At 42.4% G+C, this 12,845-nt stretch overlaps 1 protein-coding gene across 6 annotated transcripts in view; it reads left to right on the forward strand.

Annotated features, from left to right (window-relative positions):
- Positions 1–12,845, forward strand: part of TXNDC11 (thioredoxin domain containing 11) — a 96,167-nt gene that overhangs the window by 46,070 nt on the left and 37,252 nt on the right. For 4 of the 6 annotated variants that reach the window (XM_068127660.2, XM_068127656.2, XM_068127659.2 and 1 more), the window contains 2 exons: positions 3,420–3,535; positions 6,816–7,016. In XM_068127660.2, the coding sequence (XP_067983761.2) occupies positions 3,420–3,535; positions 6,816–7,016 (317 nt within the window). The remainder of the gene's footprint in view (positions 1–3,419; positions 3,536–6,815; positions 7,017–12,845) is intronic. The other 2 variants (XM_068127657.2, XM_068127661.2) reach the window with 1 other exon arrangement.

A 12,845-nucleotide genomic window follows, 5' to 3' on the forward strand; every position in this document is an offset into this window, starting at 1 on the left:
AAATGCTTCATTGGTCTGATTTATTTATTTATCGATCGATCTATCACAGGTAAAATCTGCAACTTTGTCATTTTTAGAAGATTTGTGAAACTGAATTGAGGGAAGAGTTGTTGGAGTGGGGATGGAGAGCTGCTTGATATGAAGCGTCATTGTGTTTTACTGCGCTGTGTCGAAACTTGGTGCATGGCTGTTTGTATCATCATGGATGAATGCTTCATTGTTACTGAAACGGTCTCACCTTGAGCCTGAAGGGAAAGGTGTATGCTGCATGTATGAGAAGTGTTATGATTTATGGGAGCGAGACATGGGTAATGAACGTAGAGCAGCAACGAAGGCTGGAAAGGGTGGAAATGCGAATGGTTCGGTGGATGTGTGGAGTATCGTTGAGAGAGAGAAAGACAAATGATGAATTGCGAAAAATGATGGGAATAGAGCCTGTGATTGATGCTGTGAAGAGAAACAGGTTGAGATGGTTTGGTCATGTGTTGAGGAAGGATGAAAGTGACTGGTCGAGAAGAGTGATGGAAATGAATGTTGAAGGAAGTAGAGGACGGGGAAGACCGAGAAAGACTTGGTGAAAGGTGGTGGAAGAAGAAATGCGGGCAAGGGGGTTAACAAGGAGAGATGCAGAAAATAGGGCAAAATGGAGAAGATTGTCATGGTGACCGCAAGGCTAATCCCCGCTCTAGCAGGGAAAATGGCCTTAAAAAGCATGCTGTTGTTGTTGTTGTTGTTGTATTGAGCCTCATCGGTCTTCTTTTTGACAATTTGTTAATTCGTTCCTATTTTGTGTGTTTGTCATTTCCTTCTTTGTTTATTGTTCATAACTCTGAGCTGGATTTTTTATTTATTTTTATCTGGTTACGGGGTTGCTTTTTGGAGCTTTGAGTTCAGTGTCTATTTCAAAGAAACATCTATATCCAGTGACTGTCTTTTCTATACTGTAAGAGGGATGTCTGTCTGTCTGTCTGCCTGGCTGTGTGTGCGTTGCCATTTTTCTCAGAGATGGTGGAGACGGATCTTCGTCAAAATTTCACAGGTTCATCAGTGAGTGCCGGGGAGTGTTTTAGTGAAAAAGAGAATTTTTGAAAATTTAGAAGAAGAAAAAAAACGTTTTCTTTATTTTTTATTTTTTTTTATCGCTTGATAGTGCCTGGGCCTTTGTAGCTGTGTAAAAGGTAATATTAAATTATCCTCAAGCCCATTCCTTAGTGGGTGTAGGGAAGTGTTTTAGGCCCCCACAAATAATAGAAATAAAAAACAAAATTAGATTTCTTTGAAATACAAACAGGATAAGAACACTACCGGGGAACGTCGGGTACCCGTGCTAGTTTCTGATGAAAGCAGAAACCTAATTTGTTACTTTTTAAATCTCGGATCTATACAAGCCTGACTCGCAACCAGGATTTGAGCATGAATGATGATGAGATTGAATGATCATGAATGATGAAGTAACTGCTGACCTCCCAGATTGATGTGATACAATGACAGTTTCCTTTGTTTCCTCTTCATATTGAGGGATGGCAGTTATCTTCCTCTCGCCTATGCAGTAATAATACTTGTTTTCGATGATATTGATACTCAGAAATCGTTACCATCCCTTAATGATGGTCTTTGGTAGAAAGGATTCAACCAATCCCCCTGTAAAAAAAGAAGGAAAATGGTCATAAAACCGTTGTTGTTGTTGTTGTAATATCGTTTTTCTTGACTTTCTTCTATGTCCATGACCCTTTTTTTTTGTTGTTGTTCTGCAAGAATTTGGCCAGTTAGGTGTGAGTGTGAATCGAATGCCTCTGGTACCGAGTAGTCTAAATAGGTAGATTTGGGCTTGCCCAAGAATTGCTGTCAGAGTTTCAGGCCATTGGAAAATTTCAGTCACTGAATACCTGCGCCAGAGAATCTTGTTACCCAGTCGGTACCGAAAACGTACTTGGCTCTGCGGAAGATTTCAAAGTGCCTCCGTCTCCTGAAGGGAAGCTTGGATATACCGTATGATTTGGCACAGAGAAGATCACGGCACATTATTTGTCCAAGGAGCTCCAAAGATTGCACTTTTACCAGACATTCATTGCAGAAGTACATTGAAAGGTTGGCCATGCTGTTTTTAGGTTGTGGCCGAATGAATGCGTGAGACTTGGAGGTATTAATAATAATAATGAGTTCCATTACAAAGAACTTCAGCGCAAGAGGAGGCATTGGGCCCATTAGGCCCAACGAGCTTGCACAATTGTCGCTGACCGGTGCTGTTTGTCCCTGCTCTATCTTTGTAAATGCTGAGCATCAAGCAAGGAGGTAGCACGTGTCATTTTAAGCCTTGGTATGACTTGGCCTGGGATCTAACTGCTGAGCTCCCAGACCCAGAGCGAACACTCTAACCATTACACCACCAAGTCTGGTTGAATAACACATTCAAATTGGTTAGAGAGGAATTTTAGCAAAAAGTGGAGTAATCTGCAAAGTGTCCCTGGAAAATTCTGCTTCTCTCTTTGCTGATGATCTCTCATTTCTCATCCTTCAGGCAGGCAGGATCTTTTACCTTCTCTGTCGACATTGGTAGAATCAGGAGCTGGACCAACACTTGGAACATGTCTTTCAGCCCCAATAAATCCCACATACTCATCCTCTCTCTCTCTGAGAGGATCATCTGACAAACCCTCCCACCTACTTTCTAAACCAACCACTTGAAAAGGTTGTCACTCATACTTTTGGGTCTCACCATCATCTATTACCTTTTTTGGGCAGACAATATTTTCAAGATGGCCTCCAAATCCAGCCTCCAACTGGGCATCCTCAGTTGTGCAAGGTCTTTCCATCGTCAATCTGAATTCACAAACAAAGCCTCATTCACAGCTTGATGGAGTACTGCTCTCCACTTTGGGCTGCCACCCCTGCCTCACACCTTGTCCTTCTTGATGCCATGGAAAGCAAGGCCCTCAAAATCATTGCGACCTCACGATGAAACCTAGTGTCTCGGCCTATTACTTTCAGATCACAGGTTGGTGGCCTCTCTTTATTCTAATGCCTCCTTTTTGGTCTTGTATCCTCTGCCCTCTTTTTGCTCTGTCCCTCACAGGTTTCCACAGGGCACACTTGGTCTGCCAGTGACCCTCTTCTTGTTAAGCTCCCACAATGCTCCAACTCTTCCACGAGCCTCGATCATGTTTACAAAAAAAGTGTTGAAGTCTTTTCCTTGGAGGCCGAGCATCATTAATGTAAATCTGCAACAGGATAGGTCCCAATCCTCATATTTTCTCCACATAACCCACTTAACCACCACTGCACTCACTTTTATAACAAATAGTTAACATAATTAGAGAAAACAGAGAAGCTAAATGTCCTGTGGGATTTCTTTATGTTGAGGTGGTGTTTGTTCAGAAAATGTTTTTGTGTGCGCTGATTGCTCTGTGATCCATGCTCAGCAGATATTTTGGAGTCCACGCGCTTTGGCATTGTGACGGCGAGAAGTGTGGCAGCAGAAGTGAACCTGACCAAGCCTGGCTCGCTCCTAATACCCCGTCATGGTCAAGCTTCACTGGTGAGAGTTGTATTGAAAAAAGTACCGTGAATATGGAATTTGATTACGGCAATGTTGGACCGTAAAAAAGAAAAAAAATGTGCACCCATTCGTCGGACAGCTGCTGGATCAAACCCCCATCTGTCTCTTGACTCCACCCACCATAGTGTCGAGACGAAATGATATGGCCGCAATCTCGTTTCATGGTGGGCCTACCACATTAGGCCTGTATAGGCCTCTACTGATTATACCATGTCCAGCTTTGTTGCATCAGATTTCCATTGGCTTTGTTTGGATTGAGTGTTAAATTATTAGTAAGGTTTAATCAAGCCCACATGCACCTCCTTAACAAATAGCGTTACGTAATTTTTGAACGCCCCATATATGTACATTAAATGATCATTTCCCAATTCACCCATTATCGGATTTTTTAAGGCAATTCAGTCGCGCTTAATGGCAAATTCCCGTACCATATTGATCACGTAGGTTTACTTGTTTTTATGAACAAAAGGTTTATTAGCACAGAGAGAGTGGAGGGCGGAAACTTGGTAACTGAATACACCTGTGATGTTCTTGAGGCCCGAGCATAGATCTACTGTAATCTATATACCCCACAGAGGATAATACACCTTCTTGCTGCTCCTGCCTGGAGTGGGTGTACTCGTTTCCCGAAACCAGACCCAGCTGTCCATCAGACTCGCAATTGATATTGAACCAAACCGTGAAGACCCTCGGAGATGAATTGTATAATACCTTCAAATTCGCAGGTTATGACCACAGTGCGGCCATTCTTGTTTTAATCTAGGTAGGTTCACCTCTTACTCCCCCCGCCCCCAACTCCCCTCATCCACACCCCATTTATTGAACCTCAAATCGATGGTGATAGTTCAGGTGGAGAGTTTCTCCAGTCTTAACACCTCGTTGTTTTTGCTGCTGAGTGGCAGGACCAAGTGGTGAACACAAGGAAGTGGTATGCTGAGTGAGCGTATTGTATTGATTAATAGATTACATGTCGCCGTATCCTTGCCATGCTCATGATAGAATCTGCAGAATGTGCAGAAAATTTCCTTAAACCTCTTGCTTGTTTGTTTTTCTTCAACTTTTCACGAACTTTCCTTTTCACCTTTACAATTTTTTGTTAGTCATTACCTTCACCACCGGAAGATGGTGGAGGTTATGTTTTCACCCCTGTCTGTCTATCTTCTGTGAACAAGATATCTCAAAACGTTGTGGACGGACATGGACTAAATTTGCTGGAGAGGTTGTATAAGTAACACGGACGAAATGATTAGATTTTCGTGAAGATCCGGATTCGGATCTCTATCTGATAATTTTTAAAGTGATTATTCACCATTAAGAGATCGGGCAAAAACGATATATGGCACAATATCTCAAAAAGTTGTGGACGTATTTGGACGAACCTTCGTGGACAGGTTGGGTATGTGACGAGGAAGAATTGGTTCAATTTTGGTGAAGATTCGCATCCGGATACGAGATTTATTTAATTTCAAAGCGATTCTTCACCATTGAGTGATCGGGCTAAAAACGATGTTTTCTCCATAAGCTGAAAGTTCTTTTCTCTACAAATTCTCACACTTGCTAGATTTTTCTATATCCGGGAATAAATAACCACCTTTCACCAAGTCTTTCTCGGTCTTCCCCGTCCTCTACTTCCTTCAACATTCATTTCCATCACTCTTCTCAACCAGTCACTTTCATCCTTCCTCAACACATGACCAAACCATCTCAACCTGTTCCTCTTCACAGCATCAATCACAGGCTCTATTCCCATCATCTTTCGCAATTCATCATTTGTCTTCCTCTCTCTCAACGATACTCCGCACATCCACCGAACCATTCGCATTTCCACCCTTTCCAGCCTTCGTTGCTGCTCTACGTTCATTACCCATGTCTCGCTCCCATAAATCATAACACTTCTCACACATGCAGCATACACCTTTCCCTTCATCTTCAACGACACTCCCCTCCTCGTCAGCACACCACTCAGTTCCCGGAACTTGTTACCTACCCATTTATACAAATCAATTTTTGGAATAAATATGTTGCCTCAAGAACATTACGTAGTCATGCTTTTAATAAAAAGTATACCGAATGAGATGATGTCACATATTACCTGTGATGCCCACTTCTGATCCGCCATTACTGAGGACAAGTGATGGACCATAGCAAAGACAATGATACACATGTGGTGATGTTCCCTTTTTGTGTGCTGGTTATGAAATGGTGTCTAAACCAGGCCAAAACTAAAACAAAGCAATGACGTGCTTCAAGTGAAGTCCGGTTGATGAAAAGTCCTTCGCGTCGTCTCTCCAGCGTCTCTCCAATTCCTCGGTTTTGAGACGCCGAGGCCTCAAGTTGGCGTTGAATGCAATTTAAGAAAGCGCTTGTTCGTCGTCGTCGATGTTGCTCAGCCAAGCAAACGAAATCCACTTCACACAATGGAGATAGTGGTGTGGAATAAACGTTTGATGTGCTTTGTGACTCCTGAAATAAACGAAACCACCCTGCACAGAAAGGGTACCTCGCTGATATAAAACGTGTTGGTAGACGTGCTCAGGGACCTTTCTCTTTCCCTACCATTTCCCCTCAAGGACTCTATGGATTGGCCAATAATATTCATGACGATCACGGTACCCAGAGGCAGCAGAGATGGTAGAAAAGAAAAGTCCCGTTTATTTTGATGCACAGTGGTAACCAGAAAAGGTGGACAAGAGGAAGCTGCCGCTTTTTGAACAGGTGCAGCTCGCTTTGGTACAGGTGGAGCAGCATGGTTGAGAGCAGATCTACATCATTTGGAGCCGCATCGCCTTTGAAGGAGAAAGGATGATTGAGAGCGAGCTTGAAGTGCTCAAGATAGATTGTATTGATGTTTCAGGGGGTATTGAATGATAGGATTGGTGGTATGTCTCCGTTATTACAGCAGAGCAGTTCACTGTTGTTATTTTCAGTCAATTACACCCTGATTCACGCTATTGTTACCACAAAGATGGCGGTACTTGCACACAGCACACATTGTTACGGTCCTGCTAGTACGACCTACACGTTCTGTTTTTAATCTTCGGCGTACCAGCCTTAACCTCACACTGTACTAATACACCGCCTAAAGATGCGTAAATAATTTGTGAGAGGTAACTAAGTATTCCGTGGTAACCACCTCACCTCGTCAAACCAATGCCGTACTCAGGTTGGATAATACACCTATGATTTTTTTTTTCTTTATTTTATTACTCAAAACTGTGAGCAATGATGAAGTGTCCAACTTCTTTCTTTTCCTGACCAGTTATATCCTGGAGATGCGGTGAATATGACTGCAGCTACCGTCGTACAGTGGATGATGACGGTCCATGAAGAAACGCTGATGTGGCTCCAACCTAGTGGCCGAAAAAGCCTGCTGCTGAACTCTGAGCTGGGCCGAGGGCCTGCTCTGCTGGTTTTCCTCCCCAAAGTTCCCAGGAAGCCAAAGAGCGTTCTGCAGCTAGCAGTAAGGGTCGCTTCCTATTGGGCTTGGCATTGTTTCTGTTCATACTGTCCCACGTGTGCTGTATAAAATGTGTTTGAATATTGTTTATGAAATATCCCAAATACAGATCTTAATAACACGAGAAACACCGTACGTGAGCGGCAAATGGGAAGGTTGTGGAGGGGACATGTGAATGTGCATATCTATACATGGTTGAGACATTTGTATTCAAAGTCCTTTTCGCCTTCGTTACATATTTTCACACTCGCTTAGCCTACGATACTTTAGACTCAGCCATGTTATTATCCTTATCAGAGAGTACGCTGGTACTCTCTATGTAGAGATGGCGCAGAAAAAAAATGACGATCCCATCTGATTATTATTAATTTATTATTAATTATTCATTAATTTAATTATTAATTTGATGAATTAATTTATTAATTTATTTTAAAAAAAATTTAATTTAAATTTAAATTGATTTAATATTAATTTATTAATTTAATTTATTAATTATTATTATTACTTCTAGTATTGTTCATAATATTGTGGTTAATATAATTATTTTGCATTAAATAACGTTAATATTACTATGCCATTATCATAGAACAGAATTGCTTAATTTGTGGTTATAATAAATGTTACTTCCGGTAGGTGTGTGGATCAGCGACTCTTAGCCTATACACTTCCCATGTGTAAATATACATTAATTTCTCCACATTTCTCTCAGGTGAGTATTAAACAATGCCAGCGACTGTTAGGAATAGGGTTATATGTCAGCTAAAGGTCACATTTGTCTGTGTGTCAGGGCCAATATCGCACATCACACATGAAGAAATCACATATGAGGCCTCAATATACAAGTTATAAACACTCCGTATGATCTGATGGCGAGAAAAGTTGGACAGGCACCAAGATACATCATTATGCGTGAAGACTCTCAAGTACTTTTATTCACACAAGATCATTGTGGCCTAGCTACTGACCTATCAATAGGCTGAACAAGTTGAGAGGGTTCGGTTTGGACGCAATAAGCATTGAATGCCTCAACGAAGCGGGTTTCCTCCAATAGTGTTAAACAACTGTATCGATTGTTACCCTGTGCTCGCGAAGCGAAAACAGGGTTAAGCATTCGGGTGCGTACGTGTGCCGTACGTGCGTGTCTGCATTTTTAAAAGTCATTTTCTCGGCAACCGTTGGTCCAATTGACATGAAATTTTACCGCCTCTGCCTGTAGATTTTTATGCTGATAATTATGACGTCATAGGTCACGTGGTATGGACGCCATCTTGGAAAAACGTTACACCTCTATCTCCCAAACCTCTTAATGGAAAAAATGGAAACATGGCTCATTGTCAAGTACTCACCATGGGGAATATGATATGGTAATGATGAAGTCATAGGTGCCTCCATTATGACGTCATAATACGACAAGTACAACGCTTGATCTGATCAGTATGAAAAAAAATATTTCCTCTGCAACTGCTAGTCCGATGAACACGAAATTTTCAGAATATGTGCGGCTCCTCCTGTATAATTTTTTAATGATAATTATAACACCATAGGTCACGTGGTTACAGACGCCATCTTGAAAGAAATCGAAAAAAGTTGCACCTCCATATCTCCGAAACCGCTCCATGGAAAAAATTGAAACATGGCTCATTGTAAAGAACCCCATATGGGGAATAGGTATTTTTAACGATGACGTCATTGGTGCCATAATTATGAAGTCATAATTCGACAGGGACAACGCTTAGTCTGATCAGTTTGAAATGTATTGAGCGTGATCTATGCAACAATTATGTTAGAGAATATAAATTTATGATGTCATCGCTCATGTGGTCTGGCAGCCATATTGGATCAAAGAAAAAAAAATGTCCAGAAGTCCTTCTTCAGAAACAGAAGAGTTGGCTCACAACAAGTTGACTGCACAGGGTAAATATTCCATAAATACCATCTCGTTTAAAAAAGGTAATCATATGTAGGATATAATAGCGATGTTTACCGTGACGTCACGTATCCGATCACGTGACCGCGCTCTTTGCTTTGGTTGGCAAAACACCAACCATGCTGGCCGTCTCTAAGTGGTGAAGTTTCGTGTCAGCAGTGATTCCCTCCTGGGAATTTAGATGATTAGTCAAGAGCTTCAGCCAATGTATCAGTTGCGCGGCCGCGTCCGTTCCCTGGGGGTCTGCGCTGAAAACTGGAACTTGGATCAGCCATGAAAACTGGAACCACAGTGGCTTCACATGACCACTTAAAAAAAAATTGTATGCCTCTTGTGACCTGAATGCCTTCAGTGACTCCCTTGTGTAGATACCCGGTGTGTCAATCAAGTACGTGTGCACGTCGCCGTAGTTCAAATCTGGCCAGCAAGATGGATTGTTTTGCCATCCTTTCAATGCAAATGGATCCGGAAGAATATCCTCACCATTCCTATAACTCGACTTCGATTTGTACCGAGATTTTGCAACAGTGTCAAGACTATTAAAATACTCCGAAACGATCACACGTGTGTCGAGCGACGCCATTGTGCAAAACGAAAACACTGCGCTTTTGCCAACCACCAGGCTGCTGCGCATGCGCGGATATGGTGGGTTTGTTTATAAACAGTGAACATTGCTATTGACTGAATAGTTTGTGTTTATAATAATGTTTACTTCCGGTAGGTACTGTCACACACAAAACACCACGATAAGCTATATTTATACACCTTAACACAGAGTTCTTCGAAGTTGGGAAATCCTCTTCGGGTTGGGGGCAAATGAAGTCACAACAACCTCCATTGTGTGGCCCGAGGCTCCCTGGCAAATTTGGTTGAGATTGGATAAGTAACAACCGAAGGTATCTGAGACATACAGGCGGACCGAGAGACAGACACAGACAGACACCAAATTGTGTATTTTAGTATGAGACGCAAAACAAAAATCATAATCAAAGTATTTAATAATACTTTGTCTTTTTAAGAGGAAGGCCAACAGATTCCTCGTATTTTTAAATGCTTGTAGCTTATTTTGGGAGTACTGTACATGTTCAAATTATGGTGAAAGTTTATGGTGAAAATTATGGTTTCACAAGTTATGGTGAAAAATGTTCAAATTGCTATATTTGGAGCGTTGATAGTGCAGGAAGAAAATAATTTTCCAATTGGTGGTTTTAGTATTCCTCGGGGTCGAAGAAACTCTGTGGTACCATTGGGGGCGCTAATTGTAAAAACAAACCCTACAACAGCGATACGCCTTCTCCTGTACTACAGGGGGATGCTTACTTATCGTGTCCACCTTGAACAGCATAGTTCCAACATTGGAGTTGGTGTATGACCCGGCATCAGGCCGAACGACCCGCGTCTTGTGTCTTGCTCGGTGTTATTTTTTATAATTTCAGAATAATTAAAGGCTTAGCTCGGCTCGAACACACCTGCACTGCACACCTGATTGCCGTGCGCTCAGTAATTACCTGCTCTTATTATTTCCGAAAAGCAGCGATCAAGTTTCTCACCTATTTTGTACCTTGGGCAGCAGGAGCTTTGGCTTTTCTTCCTTTGCGTCATTTTCTGCCCTCAAATGGGGCGAGAACAGATATTTTGTTTGGGTTTTGAGGTCCCCGAGATGTTTATAATCTTGCGCTGGGTACAAATACCGCTTTTCTTTGTGCTCCCCCCTTTAGGGGTCTTTCTGAGCAACCTTTTGTGAAATGACATGCGAGCAGTATATTTTGGCCTGAAATGGCAGCATCCCCACAAACCTCCTTTTGATAATAGCAGGAAGTCTCTGCATCCCTTCACAGGATGCCTCTTCCTGGAAAACTATCCATGGGGACGTTTCGTGATAAGCCTCCTTCTCCATCTGTCTATATCTTTTTACATCTGGAGAGTATGGTTTGCTTTTTTTGTCATTCAAAAGGTCCAACATTCAATAGCAGTTTATATTTATATTTGCATATTTTATTGTCATATGATATTTGCTATTTGTGACATTATGTTAAGATTCTTATACAATGGCCTAAGGCCTTGCTTCATTTATTAATTACAGAACGCACCTTTGGGAAATCTTATTGGTTTTTTTGTTTTGTGGGTAGGTGTTTTTTCTTTTAATTATCTCCGCCACCAAAGGTGAACGGAGATTATGGTTTCACCCGTTGGTTGTTATCTCCATATGCGGGTTTCAGAAGGTGGAACGGAGCCTCCCAGGCCTCAAAGTATCGTTGTGTGTGTGTGTGTGTGTGTGTGTGTGTGTGTGTGTGTGTGTGTGTGTGTGTGTGTGTGTGTGTGTGTGTGTGTGTGTGTGTGTGTGTCAAATGTTGCATCTTTGGTGAGGTTTTCATTCCTATTTTATAAGGTCATCTCATCTCAATATCGAAGAGATTACTTTATAAAATGGGTCGTGACGTCTGGACGGCCGTCCATATGTCCATCTATCCGTACGTTTGTCTGTTAACATTTTGCTATTTTTGATACTCCGTTATCACCCAGGTGATTGTTCTGAAACCTGGCACATGAATACAAGACAGTATCCTGCACCATCGATCGGGCTTTGATTTTTCGATTTCGGATCATCGGAGCTCCCAGGGATCGATGAAATTTCGGATCGACGAAATGCAGTTTGGATTTATGCCAGGAAGAGGAACGACAGACGCGCTTTTTATTGTGAGGCAGTTGCAGGAGAAGTACATGGAGAAGAGGAAGAAGTTGTTTCTTGGGTTTGTTGATCTGGAGAAAGCATTCAATAGGGTTCCACGTGAAGTATTGACATGGGCATTGAGGAAGTTAGGAGTGGAGGAATGGTTGATCAGAGTAGTGATGGCAATGTACAAAAGAGCGCGCACAGCTGTAAGGACGAAGGACGGGAACAGTGGTGCGTTTGAGGTGAAGGTGGGAGTGCATCAGGGGTCGGTACTAAGTCCACTACTATTTGTAGCTCTGATGGAGGTGCTGGCTCGGAACATAAACGAGGGTTTACCGTGGGAGTTGTTGTATGCAGACGATCTGGTGTTGATTGCAGAAAGTATGGCTAGACTGAAGGAGAAGATGAACAAGTGGAAGGAATGTATGGAGGCGAAAGGTCTGAAGGTGAATATCGGAAAAACGAAGGTGATGGCAAGTGGTAAAGCATGTGGTGAGGTGGAAAGAACTGGGAAGTGGCCATGTGCTGTGTGCAGGAAGGGTGTTGGAATGAACTCCATTCAATGTACAATGTGCGCTGAGTGGGTTCATCAAAAATGTAGTGGTCTGAGAGGGTCATTAACCAGTGTGGCAGCTACATTCAAGTGTAAGGTGTGCACAGAGGGAGCTGCAGATGAAGGAAATGTTGAGTTGGATCTTGGAGATGGCGTGAAGCTGGAAAGTGTGAAAACATTTTGTTACCTCGGAGACATGCTGAATGGAGAAGTTGGAACTGACTCGGCAACAGTTGCGAGAGTGAGATGTGCATGGAAGAAGTTTCGCGAACTGAGTGGCGTGCTGATGAGGAGGGGAGTGTCGTTGAAGCTGAAGGGGAAGGTGTACGCTGTATGTGTTAAAAGTGTTTTGATTTATGGGAGCAAGACATGGGTAATGAACGTAGAGCAGCAACCAAGGCTGGAAAGGGTGGAAATGTGAATGGTTCTATGGATGTGTGGAGTATCGTTGAGAGAGAGAGGAAGACAAATGATGAATTGCGAAAGATGATGGGAATAGAGGCTGTGATGGATGCTGTGAAGAGAAACAGGTTGAGATGGTTTGGTCATGTGTTGAGGAAGGATGAAAGTGACTGGTTGAGAAGAGTGATGGAAATGAATGTAGAAGGAAGTCAAGGACAGGGAAGACCGAGAAAGACTTGGCTAAAGGTGGTGGAAGAAGAAATGCGGACAAGGGGG

This window comes from Myxine glutinosa, chromosome 10 (genome assembly GCF_964187855.1).
Source record: "Myxine glutinosa chromosome 10, kmMyxGlut1.1, whole genome shotgun sequence".
Taxonomy (NCBI): domain Eukaryota; kingdom Metazoa; phylum Chordata; class Myxini; order Myxiniformes; family Myxinidae; genus Myxine; species Myxine glutinosa.